At 40.8% G+C, this 22,875-nt stretch overlaps 1 protein-coding gene across 2 annotated transcripts in view; it reads right to left on the bottom strand.

The window, feature by feature from the left end:
* The window catches only part of FLT1 (fms related receptor tyrosine kinase 1), a 102,245-nt gene that overhangs the window by 48,143 nt on the left and 31,227 nt on the right, over window positions 1–22,875 (bottom strand). For both annotated transcript variants that reach the window (XM_015852074.2, XM_085536309.1), the window contains exons 8-11: window positions 22,179–22,296; window positions 20,024–20,193; window positions 19,508–19,667; window positions 5,127–5,241 (exon numbers count right to left, since the gene is read on the bottom strand). In XM_015852074.2, the coding sequence (XP_015707560.2) occupies window positions 5,127–5,241; window positions 19,508–19,667; window positions 20,024–20,193; window positions 22,179–22,296 (563 nt within the window). The remainder of the gene's footprint in view (window positions 1–5,126; window positions 5,242–19,507; window positions 19,668–20,023; window positions 20,194–22,178; window positions 22,297–22,875) is intronic.

Below are 22,875 nucleotides of genomic sequence, written 5' to 3'. Positions count from 1 at the left end.
TCAATGCTCATATATTTAAAAGGTAAAATATCCTTTCAGCACCAAGCAGGTTAGTGTAAGTCTGCCAAACACTGTTGATTCCCTTCTAGTTATGATTTTAAGAAAACACATTTGTTGAAAGATTTGGTTTATTTCCTACATATATGCTCTCCTTGTCCCCTTGGATTTATCTTTGGATAAGAGGATAATATTTAGGAAGATACAGATTGAAATATTGGCAGTACACCGCTGCCTTGTTTTGCTTATGCCAGACATATCATCTGCATGCCTTGTGTTGGAAAGAAGCCTCAATGCAAGACATCTGGACACCATGCTTCACCTTCAGAACCACCACTATATCCACAGAATAAACACCAAAATATCTACAATAGCAGGACATAAATGTGTACGGATGAGCACCTTCTTTCCCCTGAGTCAGTCAGGTAAATCACTGCTGTTTAACAGCAGAGATCCTGTTTCCCTCTGCATCACATTGTACTCTTGGGCAGGCTGAGAATGAGTGCTTCCATCTGACCCATAGGGAGATCGTGATACAGATGGCTTCAGATCCACAGGTACCTCCTACCCTCCTTCTAAGGGTCTACATAGAGTAAAATTTTGCTTTCCTGTGTGCACCAAGGGAGGGAATGTGTTGCAGCAGGGAGATGCAGCTCAGCAGAGGCAGGTGCCAAGTTCTCCTGGTTTTCATCTCACCAAGTGCTTGGCTCAGCTGTCACCTTTAAGTCCTCTTTTTGAAAGTGCTGACAGCAATTCTAGTAGCACTCGGGAAAGCCCCAAGAGATGTTACAATGTGCTGAAAGGGAGGCAGGCTGTGCTCCCAGCACTATGCTTAGTCTGGCTTCCTAGGAAGTTCACACTGTTTGCCTGTCTCTATGCAAGTTCTTTGTCCTCAGCAATGCCCCAGTTGCAGCCAAAACTGACAGATAAATTCATGAGACTTCATGAGTGTTTCATGAAAACCATCTGCCAGTAAACGAGGAAGACCAAAATGAGTGCTGTTGCAATGAGCTGTTCAGCTCATTGTGTGCCAGTTGGCCAACCAACTGGCCACATGGATGTGCTGGCCAGTCAGCTGGTATACCCAGGGACTCAAGTCAGACACAGTATAAGCTTCCTTTTCTCATCTGTAAGACAAGGTCATGGGAGAGAGACAGAAGTTTAAGGCTTGGCATAGAAGATTCTGAGGAGATGGACTAGTCCATATATTCCATTCTAGTTTCTTATCACGTCCAAAAGGGACCAACTCTCCATCTCTGTGTTGAACCGTCACACTTTCTGAATCTAGCCACAATCAGCATATGGGTGGATGATCCATCACTGTCAGTCAATCTAAAGGTGGGCAACAGTGAGACTAGGTTTGGTCTTACAGAAACTTCTTACAGGGTCATTACTTTCCAGTTACCCTTAAGTCAGGTAGCTTTGTCTCTCAAAGAGGATTGGACCACTACAAGTGTGGATCAGTAAGCTATTAATGCAGTGGAAATAAAAGGCTATATATGTACATATGTATATGATAAAACATAACTTCATGCATTAGTACTGTTTATGCACACTTGCCCTCCTATCTACTATCTCCTTCTGTTGATACTCTCGTCCTTTCTTCCTGACCAACACCTTCTACTTTAACTCATCTGAACACACCTTTCTGGCTCTCTTCTGTACACTCTGTATCCCCAGGATCTTTGTACAGCCCCTCCTGCAGCTCCCAGTGCAAGGAGTACTGCCTCCTTCTATCAAAGCTTTTGATAAACCAATATGTGATGTTCCCAGTGACTGCACACAGGGGGTACGTATATACTGCAGAGTTACCAATGAGTGCCTGAGCTCTTTGTGTCTCATTGTTGCAGGTCATTCACAGGTTGGCATTACTACAAAACACTGATGCTAAGAACAATAATGATCAGTACTAGCCCTGAGCTACAGGTAGGAGCAAGCTTTAGCTGAGAACTCTGAGAAGTGATGGCTTTTAGTAGTTGAATGACAAGGGAGTGTCTGTGATGTGTTTACAAGCCTAAGAATAGCTCAGTTTTGTAGGAAGTCACTGATAATCTCCTACAAAATGAGAACGAAAACTTTGGGTGGGGGAATCAAATCAAGAGTCATTTTATGATGAAGTATTATGACTTCTGTTACAAACTTTTTCCATTATACCACTTGAGTTTCTCAATGTCTGTTTAGAAAGGCTTCAACGGAAATGTTACTAAAACACAGTTGTCACGGTTTCTCTGTCACCAGGGCAGACTTTCTGCATTACTTTAACCATGCAGACACAGGGTTTGAGGTTTTTCTAACTTTAAAAATATACTTGTGGCTACCTTGATAACCTCAGACAAACAACCAATCAACCTACTACCACAAAAGGCCAAACATTCAGAGGGACTTGGGTGCTTTACAGACAGGAAACAAAGGAACTGGTACAAGGTCTTTGACTAAGGCAAAAACAGCTACCTTGAGAGCTAAAAGAAACCTTTTGAGCATTCCTCATTCATCTCTTCCCTTGATCATAATAATATCCTGTGGACATCCCCATTTTTCCTTTCATGCTAACCCAAAAGTGCAATTTTTGAGTCTCTCCGTTGACTTCCTACTGCTTTGTCTCCTACTACTTTGTTGTTTCCATTGAGTTTGAGAGCTTTTTTTACCATGCTTGCTATGCTCGGATGTGGAAGCAGGGTAGACACTGTTTAGATAGCAGGACTCCATTGATGTGGAAGTGCCTTGGTGAGCTGTTCTTAGCTGTTTGCAGTAGCAGGCTACTCACAGTCACACTTCATCAGAGCCAGACACTTGTGATGACATGCTGTATTCAATGAACTCAGTGCTATTAACAGCTTTACAATATCCCAGCCCATCAGGAAGGGTTTTGTCTGGACTGCGTCCCTTTGAGTTTGCTCTGGGAGACCAAGAATGAACCTTGGACTGCAAAGAGTGAAAGCTATAGACTCTCACAGAGGAAAAAAAAAATATCCTGGATGCTCTAGAGCAGCTGTGTGCACACAAATCATGCAACTTATTTTGGCCAGGAACCCAGGCTTAGAGAGCATTTTCTACTTACAATAGCAGTCCAGCTGTGCCTGGAAAGCTATGGAAGAGCAACAGAAATGAAGAAACCTTTGAAACGCAGTTCTCAGAAGTGGAAAGAACTGACTTCAAGCTAAGTACTTGAAAACTGCAGATGATGTGCGTGTTTCAAGCAAGGATAGTATGCAAGTCAGAAGATTGGTGGAAGCCATTATCTGCAGGCTATGTTCTTCTGAACAGCACTGCAACCAAGAAAACTTGAAATATCTGGGAAAAGAGATTATTTCACTGACTGCCCTTTCCTCATATGGGTCAGAAGGGATAAAGCAATGCAAGATGGGCCTTACTTAGATAGACTAAACAGAATGAGGAAAAATGAGGAGAACTGCTATGTTTTGCTGAAAAACTTTCCACGTAACACATGCAGAGATCATTTCTTCATTCATTTCTGGGAAGATATATATATATATATAAAAGGGACTGCTTGCCAAAGATGCGAAACAAAACCTGCAGTTCTGCCACAAGGACCCATTATCAGCATCTTCCTCCACAGAGTTATTTGCTGTTGACTGGAAGCCGGTTTGACATTTCAGCCACTTCTACTGTCTTCAAAACACACAGCACACAAGGCGAATGAAGTCTGGTTGTTCTTGTAAGCAGGTAGGCACCACATATATATAAGCGTACCTTGATCTCTTCTGGAAAATTACTGGTTCTCATGAGTTCATTGCTCTCCCTTTGGAATACGCTGTCTTCCTGTGCTTCAAATGATTTCCCTTTCCTCCTGCAAATCTCTCCTTATATGTCAGTTTTCATGTGCTTTCCTACAATAGTATCTCCCAGGAAGCCATTTGCTCCCATCTTTGCCTTGATCTCTAAGCATATACTGGGCGCCAACTAAATAGAGCAAATGCCCCGCTAGGATCCAGCATATTCCTGCACGCTGGAACTGTGCCATGAACACCTGTGGTACTGCCTAAGTAATACAACAGCAGGAGAAAATTCAGTCCCAGGCATGAATCTTGGCTGCATTCAAAGCCGTGTTTATTCCATGGTGTGTGAAAGGGCCTTGGTGTGAGAGTAATTACAAACTGTATCCATTTTCACATGCAAAAGACCGAAAGAAGACATCAAGGAAAGAACACCTGTATCTCCGGTGTCCTCAGAACTATGAGAAGTGTTTCAGTGTCCTTGGAAATAACTATTCTAGAATAGGGTAGGCTTTCAGGTTTATAATTTCATCTGCTGTTCCTGCCTCAGACCAAACCAATCTGTGAACACAGATGCTGTAATGGCGACACAGCGTTGTGCACCAACTCCTGAGCTCCTCTGTGGCAAGGGCTGCCCAACCACATCAAACCAGCATCGTGTCTAGCCAAGAAAAGTGTGGCTGATTAGGGCATCCTCCAGCAAAACATCTTGATTTAAAGGCTTTGGCTAACTGAGAATTCTCCATGGACCCTCAAAAGCATGTTTACTTCAGTCCTCCTTCAGAAGTGCCTGTCCCTTCTCATGCCTTATTATGCTTGACCTGGACTTGACACCTAACAATGGACAGTTAATGCAGATAGGGCGACATTCACCATGCAGTCTGTCTCTCTTAAACTTTGCTTCTGTAATCTGGATTCATTTGTCCCTTTAAAATTTTTATTGAAAGAAAAGTCTTGGTCATTTAATAACCCAGGACCACATCTGTGAATAAACTTTCAGATGAGAGTAAATAGTTTTACTCTCATAGGAAAAACAACAGGAAATTGTGCAATGGCACAAAATGAAGCAAAGATGGCCTGGAGCCCTGCCTTACTCCTCCTAAGGTGAGCTGGCGTGCTGCAGGCCTGCTCTAAGTAAGCTTAGATAGATATATATAATTACACTACTTACCTTAATAGGTCAGCATGCAGGAACAGTACATCTCTACATCTCAGCAGATAGATAACACATCTCTGTCTTTGCAAATGTAGAATTTATTTGCATTTGTGTGATAGTATATATAATATATTATAAATGTAATATAAAAATACTGGCTTTCCCACTGTAACCTCAACAACAGTTTGAAGTATTGCTTCAGCTAACACAGAGAGATCATTTGCACTTAGGAATCATACCTTGTTTTTGCCCTCTATGATGGCTGTTCGCTCAATGATGCTCTGGATCCTGTTTCCTATGTTGCTGCCAGTTTTCAGGTTGAAAGATCCATCAGTGTGAGAGCAAAAGCCACGCCTGAAGGAAAAAAAAAAAAAAAAGAAAGAAAAAAAATAGAAAAAAAATAGAGATTTAATTGATAAATTGCAGCTTGTATAAACCAAAACTGTTCTTCTAGGAACAAAAATCATCTGAGGAAATTGAGTGTGCTGTGACCAGCAGGCGAGGACAACTACATTCCACGAAGTCTTGATGCTAAAAGCCGGATCACTGGCTTCATTTCCACAGCTGCCCCCAGAACACTGGATTTTTGGAGTAAGTCTGAATGTTTCCACTCACTGTGGACTGGGAGGTCAGAATTTACAATTAAAGCCTAATTATAGGATTGTGTGAATCCTGTAATTAGGACTCCAATGCCCCTTGTCAGTCCTTATCATGATTTAGGCTTGGCTTCAAACTTGAGTTTATATTTTTTTCAGTCCTAAGCTTAAGACAACACTTAATTTGTTTAAAGATCCATTCCTTGTGCTCTTGCAGCCCCAAATGCCAACAGTTTCCTGGGCTGCATCAAAAGAGGAATGGCAACAGGAAAAGGGAGAGGATTGTCTCCCTTTGCTCTGGACTTGTGAGGTTCCATCTGGAGTATTGCGCTCAAGCCTGGGGATTGATGCAGAGGTGTTGGAATGGGTCCAAGAGGAGGACACGAAGATTATCAGAGAGCTGGAAGGGAGCTTACAAGCAGGAGGTAGACCAACATTTTACACAGTCTGATAGCGACAGGACAAGGAGAAATGGTTGTAAACTAAAAGAGGGGAGATTTAGGTTAGATGTTAGGAAGGAATTTTTTGCCCAGTAGGTAGTGAGGCATTGGAACAGGTTGCCCAAAGAAGCTGTGGATATCCCATCCCTGGAGGCATTCAGGGACAGGTTGGATGGGTACATGGGTAACCTGATTCGGTGGCTGGCAGCTCTACACATGGCAGGGGAGTAGGAAATAGACGATCTTAAGGTCACTTCCAACCTAAGCTATTCTATGATTCTATGATTTCACTTTGTGTAGGTTTTTATTATGATCCCCAAAAATACTACATTTTCTCAATTCTGTTTACAAATGTTTAGAATTCTAACATGTTTCCCAAATCGTAATTCAGTACACATGGGAAATAAACACATTGGAATGGTTCTTACATTCTGTCCATCCCTACTCTTTGAGGATACCGAGTTTTGCTTTTCATCCAGCATTTAGATATTGCTTGTTCAACTCCAGCATCAATGGAAGAGTTAAAATATCAGTCAGGGTCAAGGTCTCTCAAACACAGTGCTTCTCTGGATTTCCCTCTATGTGACAGACAATGAATACAGTACCCATAAGCAAGTAGTTCTGAAAGGCTGCTGACTGCATCACAGCAACTGATGCAATCCTGACTAAAGAATGAGGTTTATTTCCTTTCAGCCAACTGTGCAGTTTTGTTAAACTTTGTGTTGTTTACAGTATCAGTAACACAATGACTTTATATTGTGTTTAATTGTGCAGCACTGCGTCAAATCAACCACCATCTAAGAAGATAGTGCAGCTTAAAGAAAAATTACATGTAAAGTAACTTACACTGCAATCGTTAGCACAGATACATGATTGTGTGCCCAAATTCCTTAATATGCATCAAGAGTCTCAGTGAGCTAAAAAAGCCAAAAACCAGGAGCAGGCCGTGGTCATCCATGCATGGAGAGAGAGCAAGGAGCAATAGCATGGGAAGGAAGCCTGAGCTACACAACCACTTCATCAGGCTCTGGTTTGAGGGCCAACTCCTAATACACTGTTGTTGAAGCCAGGGTGGATGGAAGAGTGGTACATTAGGACAGCTGATGTATTCAAAAGGGAAAAAAGCTTGACATTTACTCAGAAAAGTAGTTGCCATTTACTTTGCACATTTAATACTTTAAGAAGTCTGTTTTTATAACAAGACCTGAACACAGGTGGTACTGGTGATATTAGCCAATAACAGTTCCATGCCATGGCAGGTGTCACTGTTCATTACAGGGGGAGCTGGGCTGAATGATCCCTGAAGGTCCCTTCCAACTCAAATGATTCTACCACTCTGTGTAGTTCTCTCAGGATGCCAGCACTACAAACACACAAAGAGGCAGATTCAAAGGCACAGCCTTGTGACTGGGCAATCTCTGTACAGACAGATTCATTTCATTTCATTCTTACTGATTTGATCTTTACTAAGTCCTTCAAAAATGTCATTCCTCTCAAACAGGTGGAATTAGTTTGTTCTCCCAGAGAATTTCTTTGTTATAATATTGAAAAGTTGTGCTTTTTTAGAATAAAAGTCCTCACTGAGTCCCTTTTTAGTAAACAATGGAAAGAAGGTGTAATGCATGCTCAGAAACTGCATATGTATCTCCAGAAGGTATTTCCAATCTATTCTCCTGCAGCTCTACATCCATAAGCTTAGTTATTACTATATTCTGTCTTGAGAAGGACTGTATGTCTGTATTTAGGTTGCAGAATCTGAGGGATGAGGACAGGGTAATGCCTTTGCCAACGCCTAGCACAATGGGGTGCTGATTACTCATTAATACCATAATACAAACCACCATCATAGTTACAATAACACTGCAATAATAAGAAAAACACACATGTAAAACTCTAGGTGAAATTTTAGCCCTGGAGGCGCATACAGGAGCTCCACTGCCTTCACATACCACATTACCTGCTGACTGCAATGTTAACGCAATTATAGCAGAAAATCAAATGCATTTAATAGCAGTTGTCCACCGGCTTAATAAAGGAGTCAGAATCCAGCTGTGAGCACATTACCTGGCAGCTCATGGCACGCAGCAGGAGACGCTCTGCGCTCTGCCACTTCACCCCATGCTTTGCTGGCTCAGCACACCTCTGCAAATCATCTGCAGCACAGCTGCCAGGCAGACCCTGGGACAAGGCTCAGCCTCATTCCTCTGGATGCAGAAACAGATGCTTTCCCTCCTCAGCTGCCAAACGCTCTCACTGTAACCTCAGATGCACTAGCACGGCTGCAGGCCCCCGCATGGGTTCCTCGGGTTATTACTCTGCCATCCTTCCTCTCCTTGCTTTCATTGGTGCCATACGAGGTACAGCTTGAGATTAGTGGGCAGAGATGGGTCTGGGGCAAATGGGAGCAATGAGGAGCCCTGCCTTCATCTCCCAACAACAGGCATTTGTAACCAAGAGGGAATAGGCTCTGTGAACTCATCAAATTGAATGTTTGTGTTCAGTACAGATGCTTGGAATGGAGAAGCAAGAAGGAAAAGATAAAATTGCACTCTGTCTGGGGCCAAAATATCAAATTGCCATCCAGTTAATTCAGTTGATTTTCATGTCGTGTGTTCTCACACAAATCAGCTATGCATTTTTATGTCTTGTAAAGAAATTTTAAGTTACACCGAACTACTGACTCAACAAAACACTGAGGGCTTCCTGCTTGTAGCAAAACCTGGTGTTATTTGCAAGGAAACCCCCAGCAAACATTGGAGCTCTTACTCCAGTTATCCTCATGTTCCTGACTTGGTTTTCTGCTGGGATAATCTTCATTGCTTTGCATCTTCACAAAGTTAGCAGCAGGGTTACCATGAGGTTAATGAGAAAGCACACAGTGTGCACAAAGGCTGATAAGCTGATATCTGCCAGCACGTTTCTGAGCAGCTCTTACACCTGTTTTTCTTCTACGCATTCCTGCTTTGTGGCTGAATATAGCTCTGCACATATATAGAGAGACTGTATATAAGAAATACTAATACTGCATGCATACAAAGGTACGCTTATAAACATTATGTAAGCTCAGATCAAGGTAATCCTGTTCTGTGTACTGCTCTGCTGTCCCAAGTAAGTGGTTTCTGAGATGTGCCTGTGTGCATGCTTGCATGTGCATTCCCAGTGTGCACAGGCAAAGTGGAGCCGGGGGGGGAGGCACCAGGAGGGGGGGCCTGTGGGGAATGCCAGGAGCAGAACGAGCTCCAAGGGCTGCCCAGAGACCCATACAGCGCATGCAGATTAGGGAGTTTGCCCCTCTCTGGGCGGACAGAGGGTGTTTATGCAACCGGAAGCAATCTGGGTTTTAAAAAACGTCTGTGATGTGCGGTGCTGGCACCAAGAGGGGCCAGGAGAAGTGGTCGGGGGGAGGGGAGCCAGCCTGCTGCTCAAGAATACATCAAGCCTTGAGGAAGCAGAGTGTGCCATGTTTGAAGATGCAAAGATAATCACAGTGCTGGGAACCGTCTTGTGTAGCGGAGGAAGCCAAACAACAAGAGGAAAGCAGCATATGCTCCTGATTTCGCACAGGAAGCTAACAGCACCTCCTGCCAAAGTGAGATAAGAAAACTCCCATGGCCTATTCTGGACAAGGCCATGGTTATCAACCTTAGCTTCACACTGTCCTCACACTGCTCCGCAGCCCGCTCCCTTTCCTAATGAGTTTCAGAGCCCTCACCTCTATTAGCATACAGCATGCCAAGCACAATAGTGTGGTATATTTATAACCACTGATGGGGAAAAGTTTCCAGGGTAAGAGTGTACTTCATGTCATCTTGATATATTTCACTGGAATGGGACTACAAACCAGCTCCAAACTGAGGTCCTGCCTGTGAAACTACTGGTATCAGAATAAAAGTAGTTTTGCCTACAACAGAGCCTAGGAGCCAGAGTACAGGGCTCGTCGGATGATTATAGATGTGACTTTCTGCATGACAGAGTCCTACACAAAAGACCCAAGCCCAGCCTGTGCGCAGACACATCTTCTTTTCCATACTGTAGACAGTGCCACAATGCTTACCAATGCTCAACTGGTGTCAAATACCAGCATGAATGCCTCAATTCCATTTCAGTTGGAAAAATAACATTATCGATTTTATCATTCCAGTTCCCCCCTCCTTACGCCCTCCTACACCTTCACAGTCCTTCTCCAGTGTAAAATCCTATCCAGTTTCTTAACTATTCCTCTTAGCAAAGACACTGTCAGTCCCCATCACATGTCTATTTGTTGATGTAGTATTTGGCAATTACATCTGTGCTAGGAGCAAGAAGAAGGCATCCTGTAACCAACAGTAAGTATTTTTGAGAGTGATTAATACCAGAAATGTTTGTTTTTATTTCTGTTTTCTCAGCACCTATACCTTTATAGGACAGCAATCGATTCTTTGCAGTGGCAGGGCAGCATTGTTACAAACCCAAGTTGAGCTGACACATCTTCTGAGATGCAATGATTACAGCACTACGTTCAAGACAGGAACTCTGGGAGTTCCTGGACTTGTAAAGAACATATAGGAACTGTTTCCCACTTGGAGGTGTTATCAGAAGCATCTGAATGACACAGGCCTTGCCTGCCCCGTGCCTCAGAGCTCGGTGCCGCACAACTGGTGGCAGTGGGCTTGCGTGGCCACACGTTCTGGGGAACACTGAGTCACAGTGAAGCCGGAAACAAAAGAGGGAAAATAGTAACAAGGAGCACGTATAGGCTGTGAAACGTGTGTTCTGGGGGAGGGGGAACATGCCCTGGCTCCCTGCCAGCTTTGGCTACGACGTGATAATGTGCTTGTCTCTGTAGGATCTACGAGAGTTCCCATTTCTCCATCAAAAATAACTCGTTCTGGGTTGAAATGCTGGCCCTGCTGTTTTGGGTAGGAAAGAATTTCTCATCATCCCCATGCATTAGGCTTAGTTGGAACCCTGGTGCAGTGCAGTTGCCAGAGTGAGGACTGAGTTATTTTTGTAGGATGCTCTATGACAAAACTGAGGTGATATTTGGAGGGAAAGCTCACTCTTTAGGGAAAACTCCAGATATCCTTAATGCCCCATCCTCACAGTGAGCATCTTTGGTACTGCTTCATTAGAAGTAGGGTATATGACATTGATGGCCTCACTGTGTATCTTTATGGAGTTATGGAGTAGGAAATTTTGCCAGTTGCACACTGCCTTTCCTGCTGTTAATCTCCATGCAACTAGATTAAAGCATGGTGCTTCCTTTTCACAGTCATCATTTACAAACTTTATGGCTTATCCTGAACTACTCCAGGGCACTGCCATAGAAAGATGGTTGATCAAAAGAAGCACAAAAATCAGCAGCAGTCCCACCTGTCCCATCTTTCACTCCTTCATCACTTCATGTTTGCATTCCCATAGGAAAAAAAACCCAAAAACTTGAGACTCCTGAGTGTTCAGCATTTGGAAGTAGTTTTTCTGGTTTTTGTTTATTTGTTTGTTTGCACATCCTGATGTGACCTGAAATTTTCTCACCTTGAGTTTCTTATCAGATAATTATATTTTTCTTCTTGACCCTCAGTTTCCTGCTTCACACTGCTTAGCGGTTTTCATGGACACAGAATATGATTGCATTTTGGCCAATCCTTCCTTCCTTCCTTGTTCACCTCCTTTCCCTCCTTTGCTAGGCTGCAATCATTCTCACTCCCATGTGGTCACTGTGACTCAGCCTCCACTTTCTCTCACCATCCATGTCCTTCCCAGAGGAGCTGCATGTTGGCTGGAACTACTGAATTTTCAAAGGATGGGGTTTTTACAAACATCTAGAACTTCTTTCTGGGAAAATCTGTTTGATTTTAATAGTTTATGGCAGCACTGAAAGGAAGAAATCTCCTCCAATTTGAACAACAACAACAACAAAAAAAGCTCTAGATATACAGCCTAGGATTTTATTCAGAACGTTCTGGAATAAGTTATTTTCTACACACAAGCCATTCATAACAGCTCACTCAACTCAGAGGCATCCCCTCATGCCCATACTCTTCCAAGATCCAGGCCTATCCAGCACCTTCCTTCTTATAATACTGAAATTCCATTCTTTTTCTTTGCTGTTCTGACTGGATCCTTCTAGGTCTATAAAGGAGCAATTCTTTTCTAATCTATATACACCATCCTTAATTTTCTCTACCTTGCTGACAAGCTGGAAGCATAGTGAACACCCTTCCAATTTTCCAGCAATCAGCAGAGAAGATGAAAGGGCTAATGTTGCACTGAGGTATTTTTCAAGATGGAATGTTTTCAGCCTCACTTCATGTAGGAGTCTGAAAGCAGCTCTGGGCTGCCTGGAGCCAGGGACTGGAAGTGCAGGCAGAAAACAAAGAAGGGATGAGAAAGAATGGAGGGAAACATTTTTAAGGAGAGAGGGGAGTTGATTAGAGGGAAAACAGGAAGAGAAAATAGTGACAGACATGGACATAAGACCAAGGATCCTTCTACCCCATATCCTGTCTCAACAATGACCACAAGCAGATGGTTGGGGATGAGTAAGAACAGGACTAACTTCAGATACTTCCTCCCAATACTCCCCCAGTCACCAATTATTATCAGCTCAAGAACTTCCTGTAAGCGAGGCCATTTCTACACTTAAGTAAGTCCCAGTGGATTTCTCTTCTAGGGCTTCAAGTGATCTCCCTTTGAAGCCAGTCAAACTTTTAGCACCCACAAAGCCTTCTAGCAAGGAGTTTCACAGATTTACTATCCACTGAATGGACAATCATCTCCTTTTCATTTCGAATTGCAGACCTACTAGTTTCATTTCATGGCCCCTACTTCTCGAACTGAAAAAGGCATATACAACTGAGCCCCAGAAATCTGTGTCCTTCACTAGTCTGTAAATCTTCTATTGTGTAGCTCACAAGTCAGCTATTTTTTTTCGGGCCACAAAGCCCTGACTTCCCTCCTTACTAATCCCTCAAACACTCCTCACATTCCTTAAAGTTCCTTTGATTCTATTTGTTGTCCTTCTTGATGTTTTTTTCCTGTTTGGATGTATCCTTTTAAATGAAAAGATCAAAACTGATCCTAGTACATTACTTAATGCATTTATGTGGAGTTATCATGGCATTCTCAGTTTTCTTCTATTCTACATAGATCGCAACAAAACTAATGCCTCCTACTTATTTCCATGAAAACTACAGCAGCTACAAGGGGCAAAATAACACTATCTGATAGAGAAAATTCTCAGCTACAAAGTACTGTTTTTCAACACAATCACCATCATTAGCTGTGTATTTTCACCAGCAATGAACAACAGCTTGCATGCTGCGCTCATAAAAACCTGCACAAGTGGAGGTGATCCACTGCTGCTATTGCAACTGTGAAAAGCACCATTCATGGCCTCACTGTGCTCATGTCCATTGTTGGGTTTTAATAAACACTCAGCAAGTGCTGATGAATGTTGATGGGTGCCATTTTTTTTCCCACATGGAGGAATCCCATGACACATCTTTGCTTCATATGAACTACCACCAACATCCACCTCTGATGTCATGGGCCAACATAATAAAATAGGAGGAACTGCTTTTGGAGCAGACCTTGTACAATTTTTAAGCTTCATTTGTTTTTTGAGCTGCTCCTGATTGCCACTGCTTGCACAAAGGCATGTACCACAATGCTCAGTTCTCTCTGTATATCAGTAATGATCGACAGTGGTTCATCATTTTACATGCAAAAGTGGGAAAATTTTCTCCTATGTGCATCACACACATTTATCTTCATTGAACTTCATCTGGCACTTTATCAGCCAGATACTCAGATTCATACCATTCTGCATTTCTCTGCAATCAGCCGCCATCATCAAAGATCTGAATGACTTAATATCATCAGCAAGCTCTGTCACCTCCTCACCACCATTTCCAAGTTATTTCTGAACATGTTGACAAGCACAGACCCCAGCACCAGCTCCTGAAACACTTCACTGGTCACCTCCCTACATGGCGAGAACTGGCTGTTCCCTCCTAACCTCTGCTTCCTATTTTTTAACTGAATATTTTTCTTTCTGACATGATCTTACCTCATACAGCATGTATCTTCAAAGCCTTCTGCAAAGAGTTTTTGAAGGGAATATACATAAAAGGAAAAAGGATGCTAGTTGAAGTTTGTATATTTTTGTAAAAGGTGTACTCAGTCCAATAATAGCACTCCATTTATAATCACTCCCAAGCACACACAGTTTGACCCTGGGCCTCCCCAGCCAAGAGCCCCTGCTAGGACAGAAGAACATTTCTGTCTGTAGGGTGGGATTTACCCATGTCTCAGACACTGCTCTGCCCCACTGAGAGTTAAATATCAAGCAGTAAACAACCACCTTCATGACCCCACATCTTCCTTTAGGATGGGTGTCAGACCATCCTCAGCAAAGCCAAGAGGTCGTGCTGTGAAGGAAACCATGGGAAAAGATACTGGAAAAAAAAAAGACTGACAAGAAGGTAGACAAGACAGAGTCTAAAGCACCACACAAAGCAGAGCTTTGAGAAGTTACTGTAGTTCTTATATGTTAGGTTTGATTCATTACTGATTAAAAAAAATGAGTTGTGTGAGATAATGATAAAATATTTTCTATTAGACTCTGAAAATTTTAATTTAAAGCTATCTGAAAATTAGCAAAACCAGAATTGGAAAGCTTAACCTTCTGGTTCAACTACAATCCACAATAAAGCCTTTGAGAGCATTTACTGCTTGCAAAGTAAATTCATCAGTGCATTCACTACAACACCCTTGGGACAGACTGTGGCAAACTGTACTGCATGTACAATGTGTATTTATCGGGCTTATTTATCCATACGTGTAAGCCTGGGCTGAGTCATATGGCATTTAGTAAGTAAAATATTTTAAAAGATATTTTCCAAAATATTGACTGAGGACATGGAAGCTGCCCTACCAGATCTTTGCAAACACAAACAAGCACTGGCTTTTGGCTCATAGAGGAAGTGGAGAATGTGATGCTTCAGTGAACTACATAGCTGGTCTGAGTCAGATCAGACCCTATTCTACTCCTTTCAACCTCAAGCTCTCTGCAAGTCTATGGTGCAACAGTGTACTTTCATTTTCACTTCTCTGCAATTATCAGAAAGAAAAGTAAAAATGACACAGCTTGATTTTTATTTACACACAGCCATTTCCACAGCCACAGACAAACAAGGAAATAGTAGGCATACCTCTTGGTGTACCCACTGTAAGTACCTTTACACTACTACCAGATCACTGCAAGAGGATTTTCTTGCACAGAGAAGGAATGGAAGGCACAAAGGTCTCAGCCAGCATGAATTTGGAGCTGAGGATCTGGCCATATGTCAAATTAAACAAAGACATTTTTGCACTACCTGTTTATTAATGGCATCTGACCTACTTTCACCAGAGCTAAGGACTCAGACTTCCTCTTCCTGAAAATAGAAGGTGGCATGGCGAACAAAAACATTTGCTGTGGACAAACTAATGGGCATCAGTGTTTGCAGACATCCACAATTAAATTTGGGTGGTTCAGTACATTTCTAATTAAGTACAATTAACATTTGTGCATTTTACATACCTCGCTGATGTTCCAAACCTAGTTTCCCCTGATAATCTATCCAAGCACATCCTAATCATTCTGCCTTTCAGTCCTTTATTAACGCCTTGACATAAACAATGCAGAAATGCAATTAGACTGCTATGCACACATGTCCCACTTCCTCTTACACTGAAGCTGGTGAGAGTCAGGCCATGCACTTCTGTGATGGCAGTTCCAAGCTCTCTATCTCCATGCAGGTACCAGTGTTCCTGACTACTTTCTTTTTGTAGTTATCTCTACAATGCCATTATGCTTTTCTTTTTCTTATGCACACACACTAAAATACAGATTTTAAAAGCCCAGACAGATGCAACAGCAAAGTCATAAATTAATACTCTGACATTGGGTTTGAGGCTAACTGTAACTGATAGCTCAAGGAGAGAGGAAGGCAGCAAGATGACGGGAGAGCTGGAACACCCAAGACAAAATTGTATTGCTGCATCTGTCTGCAGATACTAGAGGGATGATGGGTCAAGTCTTGGTCAGAGCACAGTGAAGGTCTCTCTGAAACTGCCCTCTGATGATGCTGCACAAGAGCTGAGGAAGCCAGTGCTTACACTAAGCAATATCAATATCTCACATGCCTTTCTTGGCAACCTCTGCCAAACTAAGATAAACAGAAATCTGCTGATGAGACTCAGGTCAGGACCCATTCACATCAAGCATGTCTCCAGCATGGAGACGCTCATTCTGCAGCCTCAGAGTGGATGGGTCATAGGCAGAGATCAGCCTTGGTGGCTCCCAAGAACCTCAGCAAGCCCTGCCCTGTCTGCTCCTCCACAGAACTCTGCCAATAACTCAACCTCAGCAAAACCAAGGCCAGAAATACAGGATCAGAGTGTCAGGGAATAGGACAAGGAGACCGCTTAGGCAACAAGCGAAGGATGGAGGTCATCAGAGTGCCTTCTGCTATATCCACTGAGTGGTGGATGGATGTATCTGCGGTATCTACTGGCACTCTGGAGTAAGGTGACACTGAATAAGATATTTCTCGGGAAATAACACTCATTTAAGAATATCTACTCTTTTACTTCTCTAATGCATTTTATTTTAACTCATTCCATTCTCCATTGGATTTTGCCTGCCATATCTGAATTTGTTAGATCTGAATATCCTTTAAAAAAAAAACAAAACAAAAACACAAGAAAAACAACAACACAGAGCTTTATTTTTTTGCTCCAGTTTTTCTTGACTCTTCTGTGATTCTAGTTAATGAAAGGTTATTTAATGGTAATAGAGTTGGCTAAGCAAAGTTATTTTAAAAGAAAACAAAGAAAATGGAATTTTAATGATGTTCTCAGTTTTTCAGCATTCCAAAAAGTTAAATTTGTTAAACTACAGGAATTGTTACGTTTGGCTTGTCACCTGCTACTGGCCTGAAAAAAAGGGGTCAGCAGAGAGTTATGGAAATTGACTGCACCAGTTACAAAGCACTGAAATATATCTGCACTTTATTTTAATCAATGGAACCCACTGAGTTATTTGTGTATTTTTAAAACAGAAAAACTGAAACAGCAACTGTTAGAAACAGACAAAGTACCTAATGGCTTCTACTAAGGAGTCCATAGACAACAGTCATTCACAACTACAAAGATCTCATTTATGCACTGTGAGTCGTTACCTGGTGTTCACTGGTAGTATTCCAGCAGTGTAAAGTTAAGCATATGTACTAATCTTGAAGCCAAAAGATCTGTGCACCTCAAGGTCTTTCAGCAATCAAATCTTTATTCTCAGACTGAGCTGTGTCCTTTGGCACGGGACCCAGAAACTCATGACAATCCATACTGTTATATAATGAATAATGGTAACCTGCATTGGTTTATCAACTTAAGGTACCATTTTTTCACCTGTGCACAGAAATAGGCAATATCTATGATCACAAACAGAGCAACATTTTATCCTTGGAAAGCTAGTATTGGACAGATAAGTCCAAAGAAGAGATGGGAGAACAAGACATATTTCTGATCTGCTGCACAAAGTACCTTCATAATTAATCTGCTGCACTGAGAGAAAAATGGTGAAAAAGGTGGAATTAAAGGGTTTTCCCATTCTTCATGGAGAAGACCTGTGTTGGCCATGCCAGTTGAAAGGCTTTCTGTTCCCCTCCTGAAGGAGGAGACAAAATTCAGGTATTGCTGCCATTCTGTGACACTTAATTGTTTTCACATGGGTCACTCCAGTCATCTTAGGCAAAACATTAAAAATCGTGTTCTCCAGACTGCTCCTTCAATGAGAGTTTGGAGGATAAGGAAAGGGAGGATGCAAAAAAGAATTGTCATAGAACAGTGATGAAGGCAATTTGGAAACAAGTCTGGAAACAGTCTTGTAACATAGCCAATACCTGATGCTGAACTTGCTACCTTTCTCCTTTGATCACCTGTTCAAACACACTTCTAATTAGGATTTAATTGAGTCTACAGCTTAGTATTTTATTAGACACCTGCTTGAGGATATTAATTTTTAGTGTTGATGACACGATCCATGCTGCAGAGCTTGTTAACAGAAGGAAATATTTGACAGTGGAAGAGCCTCACTTCTACTCTCAAAGAAGAGCCAACTGTTTTACCTTGGCCACACTGTGATATCAGTCCAGAGTATGTATTAATATGCATAAACTATTGCAAGAAATTAAAAGGTTAAAAACATTCACATATGCTTTTCACAGGGACCACCTACTTAAAAGACATTGCGATTTCTTTTACCTTACACTTCATACCTACAAGGCAAAATAATTACTTAGAATTTCTGTGACCAGAGCTTCAAAGAACACATAAAAGAGAGGGGAAATGTTATCCTTACCTGTCCTCGAACTTGAGAATTTCAGATTTTACCTATTCTAGCAAAAGGAGAGATTGCTAGTGCCACCTCTTGGTGAGAGGGGCACAGAAAGTCATTCATTTGCATTATCGCAAATTAAGACATAATGGAAAATGCAATATATGTTTCCAAGGACTTATAGGTACCCTTAGCATGAAATACAGTGAACGTCCTATTTCATTCAATCAGGTGTCTCGTGTCTTTGCAGTTAAGCACCTATATCAGTGTTCAAGCATGTATGTATGTTTGGCTGGATTAACACTAACATTCAATTCTTTGGAAGTGTTAAATAAGTTAAATCCCATGTAAAGAGATCACCTTCAAATAAGACAGAAAATACTGGGTTCTTAGTTTTCATTAGGTTCTTAAATATCTTTATTGTGCTATGCTCCAAATATATTGCATGTTTCAACCGTAAAAGAGTAGCTTAATGCTACTGTTAGTGTTAATCATTAAGACTGTACCAGATATTGGGATACAGGAAGAGCTTTGGATAATGAGTCAACATACAAACTTGTCACCATCAGACACAAAGTTCAAAAGAAAGCTTAAATATAAAAGAGGATTCAGTAATCAAGTGCCACATCAGGATTGAATAAGCCTGTATGATGCCACTTATATTTTACCTGGTTGAAATATCATCTGGAGAATGCTGGGCAACTGTGTCTTGCTGAACTGAACCTATGAGTCAATGTATCATAAGAAAGATGTGACCTTCATAATAGAGAAGGTTTTTAAGATCATTTCTGTTGAATTAGAAAAACAAACAAACAAAAAAACCCCACACAGTGGAATCACTGTACGATGACAAAAGCATGGAGAAAACAAGGAAGTTTCCTCCATGAGAAAGAATGTGAACTTAGCAAGACGTTGCCTGCAAGGCTTACCTCATAAAAATTAAAAAGCAATTATCACTTCTGAACACTGCACGCATGAATAGCAGTGAACTGTAAATGAAAATAAGCAACAGCACGAAACAATGGCTCTGCTCTGTATTCTCAAATAATGATGCAGAAAAAAACCCTGCATTGTTTCTGCTTGTTTCCTTAAAAATACATTGATTAAAAATATACATATTTTACTAGCTAAACAAAAGTCACAGTGCGCTTTATTATTAAGGCAGTCTTTAGGTAAAAATGGAAGGAAACACAAACTAAATATAAGTAAAGAAGCTGTCCTACCTTGTTTTAGAATGGTTCTGTCTACAGGGATACCACATCCATGTAATTTTTGGCGGAGGAATACCATACACGGTGCATGTCAGCACTTGTTTGCTGCTCAGTAAATACAGATTTGGATCTGGGAATGATGACACAGCATTTTCATATATCTGGGGTTTCACTGTAAGAAGTAAAAATTGGAAAGCGATTAAAAGCAGCTCATCTCCAATGATCATGAGAATACCGCATTCCTGCAGGATGAGTAATCAAAAAAGTCCCTGGGAAAATAAAGAAAAACAGCAGGATACATTTAAGTAATAGGGAACAAATATATGACCATGGAAGATAGAAGCCCTTCCAATGGAAACCAGTGTCTATTTGCTGACTTCAAGAAGTGTCCCTCACCTCGGGCTTGGATTTGTGTCCATGAAAATTGGTAAGAAAGTCTACAGAGACCTGGACCATGCAATATGAACTGTTCAATGATAGCTTAGTGCTTATGTTCAGGAGAAGTGTGGGAACATGCTGCACACTCACCATTTACTTTAAGAGTGACTGTAAGATTCTTGGATAAGTTCCACTGTCGTAAGCTCAATATTATAGTGTAGTTTCCAGCATCTTCCTCAGCAACATCCTTGATGATTAATGAATAGTTTTTAACCATGTACCGGGCACACTTTTCAGCAGCAGGCAACCCATCTTTTAACCTGTTCAGAAGAAGTCCAGAAATAAAATAATTGAAAAATAGAGCTGCTTTAACAGCCTATGTTTCTTTATTTCCCACTTCTTGATCTTTGGGTGAACACTGAATTCACAAGCTAAGATTCTTTTTACCAGAATCTTACCAATCTAAGATTTGGTTTACCTTCCCTTACAGATTGCTGATATTTATACAGCACTTCTATATGTTAAAATTGATAACAATCTGATAGGGCTCTATAATATTTGAGAGTTTCTGAAAATTGGAACTTTGCCTCTGAAGGTCCCTTCTTTCCTTGCTTGTGCTGTGTTGTCTAGAAGACAACCATTTTGTCTTCAAATCACTAAAGCAAATAAAGGTTGCATCACCCAGCACCAACTATTTCTTACAACTTCAGTATACAACCCAGGGCAAAGTATTACTGTAGCCTAAGCACAGCTGTGATTTTAGGAAGAGGAAGAGTAAGAAGATTAGATAAGAGCTTAAGAATCAGATATCCTGCTATCAAAGTGAATGTTTTTAAAGATAACAGAAAATCAACACAGAAAGAGAGAAGTGTTACTTCACACACAGATTCCTGAATAAGCAGACCATTTTTATTTCAAGTTTAAAATATGGCAAAAAGCACATTTTTGTAGGTTGTTGAAGACTTATGTGATGTTAGCGGAAAAGTGCAACTGCTTCACTGTGATCATGGGCTTAATTAGATTGTTTCTTGTGTTCTCATGTTTAAAGAAAGCTCTTTCAGTCATTAGAGAAGCCCTAAAAATGAGTCTATGGACCATGGATTTAGGCATTTCAATGTACACATATTTCATGGAACTACAGAACGTTTGATGCTGAAAGAGCCTCTCGAGGTTGCCTGTCCACCCCCCTCCTTAGTTAAGGTCATCAGGTTGTCCAGGACTGTGTCCATTCAGATTTTAAACATCTCATGAGATGGAGAATCCACAGCCTCCTCTGGGCAACTTGTTCTAGTGTTTCACCAACTTCACAGTAATAAATAAATTAATATTCTTATGTTTAAATATATATATATATATATATATATATATATATTTTTTTTTTTTTCCCCAGAAGATTCAGATGTAAAAGTGCATTCAACAAGCCCAACCATTAAAGAAACAGAAAACACCATATAAATGACAAGTATCATCTTCACTTTCATCCATTAATTTTCCATGTGGAACAGTAAATGCAGAGGGGATTGTAAAAATAAAACAAAATGTTTGGAACTAAAATAATTTCTGGCTGTGAGTAACATGAACTTTCACTGTTCATGTATGTATGGTTTGTTTTCTTAATCATTCTTGTCATAGACTCTTTGTTAAATTTCAATGAATTGAGCCACAGCTATTGCCATTTAAAATTATTAAAACAAGAACAAAAAAACCCCAGCACCTTGAGATCACAAGTAGATAACATTGTTTTATAGAAAGGTGGTTAAGACAAAAAACTGTTTAAAAGAGTCCTTAACTCAGTATACTTGAGCCAAAGTGAAAGCTCTGCTCACTAGTGTAGACCTAAAACTGGCAGACTGCCATATAACAAAGCCCATTTCCACTGCTCTTCCCATAGTCCATGGCTGCATGAATCAACTCAGTCACTTACTTGAATAAAGTTTTTCTTTTCTCATTGTGTCTAAAAGACAAATTCAGGTCTGCGTGCTGGATGATGCACTGACTCAGTCAAGACTAGTAGATATAGCTTTAGACTGTCCACTGATTTCAGTAAGTGACATATCTAATGTATTTGAGGACCTGAACTTTAAACTTTCCAGGCATCTTATTTAGAACTCACATAATGGAGCTGATGTTCTTTTAAATTGTTAAAACTCAGGAAGACCCTGAAAAGCCCAATAAAACTCTACAGTTACGCTGTCCCCATTATGTTGTCATTTTAAGGGGTTTTATTAGAATATTTTATCAACGTATCACTTTTCATTTAAGAAGAGATTTAGTGTGTATAAGTTGTAAGTAATTGTTATCCTACCATGTAACTTCTGGAGAGGGAAATGCCTTCACTTTCATTGGCAAACGATAGGATTTTCTTCCTGCTACAGCCTCCAGCATAGTTTTTCTTCGACGTTTCAAATTAATGAATCTCTTATCTTAAAGAAATAAAAGGAAAAAAGCACACTCATGTTAACAATTTTCACTCTGAAAAAAAGAGTTGCTCTTCTAAAAAGAAGAGGAATCCAAATAAAAATGCTCTTTATTAATTTTATTGTTCCCACATGGCAAAAGCAAGAATAAAACCAACTCTTCTAAAGAGAAAAATGCCACAAATAAAAAAGAAACTGAGATACAACTTCCAAGTCATGAATGTATATAGAAGAGATACACTCTAGTCAAATTCATGCTTCAGTCAAAAGAGGAAAGAAAAGGGAAAAGGAAACAGAAAAGGAAAAGGGAAAAAGGAAAACGAAAATGAAAAGAGTAGATAATTCATGGTATACGGGAAGATGAACTAGATGAGCAGATGATCTCTCCTCCCCTGAAGGCTGGGAATCAATGGATGTTCCAAACTAAAATATTTGTTTGGAGGGGAACTAAATGATCTTCAGAGAAACAGCAAAGGAAAAGACAGAAACTTCCTCTAGCATTGGTAAACAGCTGTTTAATCCAACAAACATATTTTATCACTTCATTGGAACAACCTCAAACTGCTGGAATTCTTTCTTTCCCAG

This window comes from Coturnix japonica, chromosome 1 (assembly GCF_054131305.1).
Source record: "Coturnix japonica strain WE chromosome 1, WE-NBRP24, whole genome shotgun sequence".
NCBI classification, from domain to species: domain Eukaryota; kingdom Metazoa; phylum Chordata; class Aves; order Galliformes; family Phasianidae; genus Coturnix; species Coturnix japonica.
The sequence above is the reverse complement of the archived record's forward strand: the minus strand, read 5'-3'. Positions and strand labels throughout refer to the sequence as shown.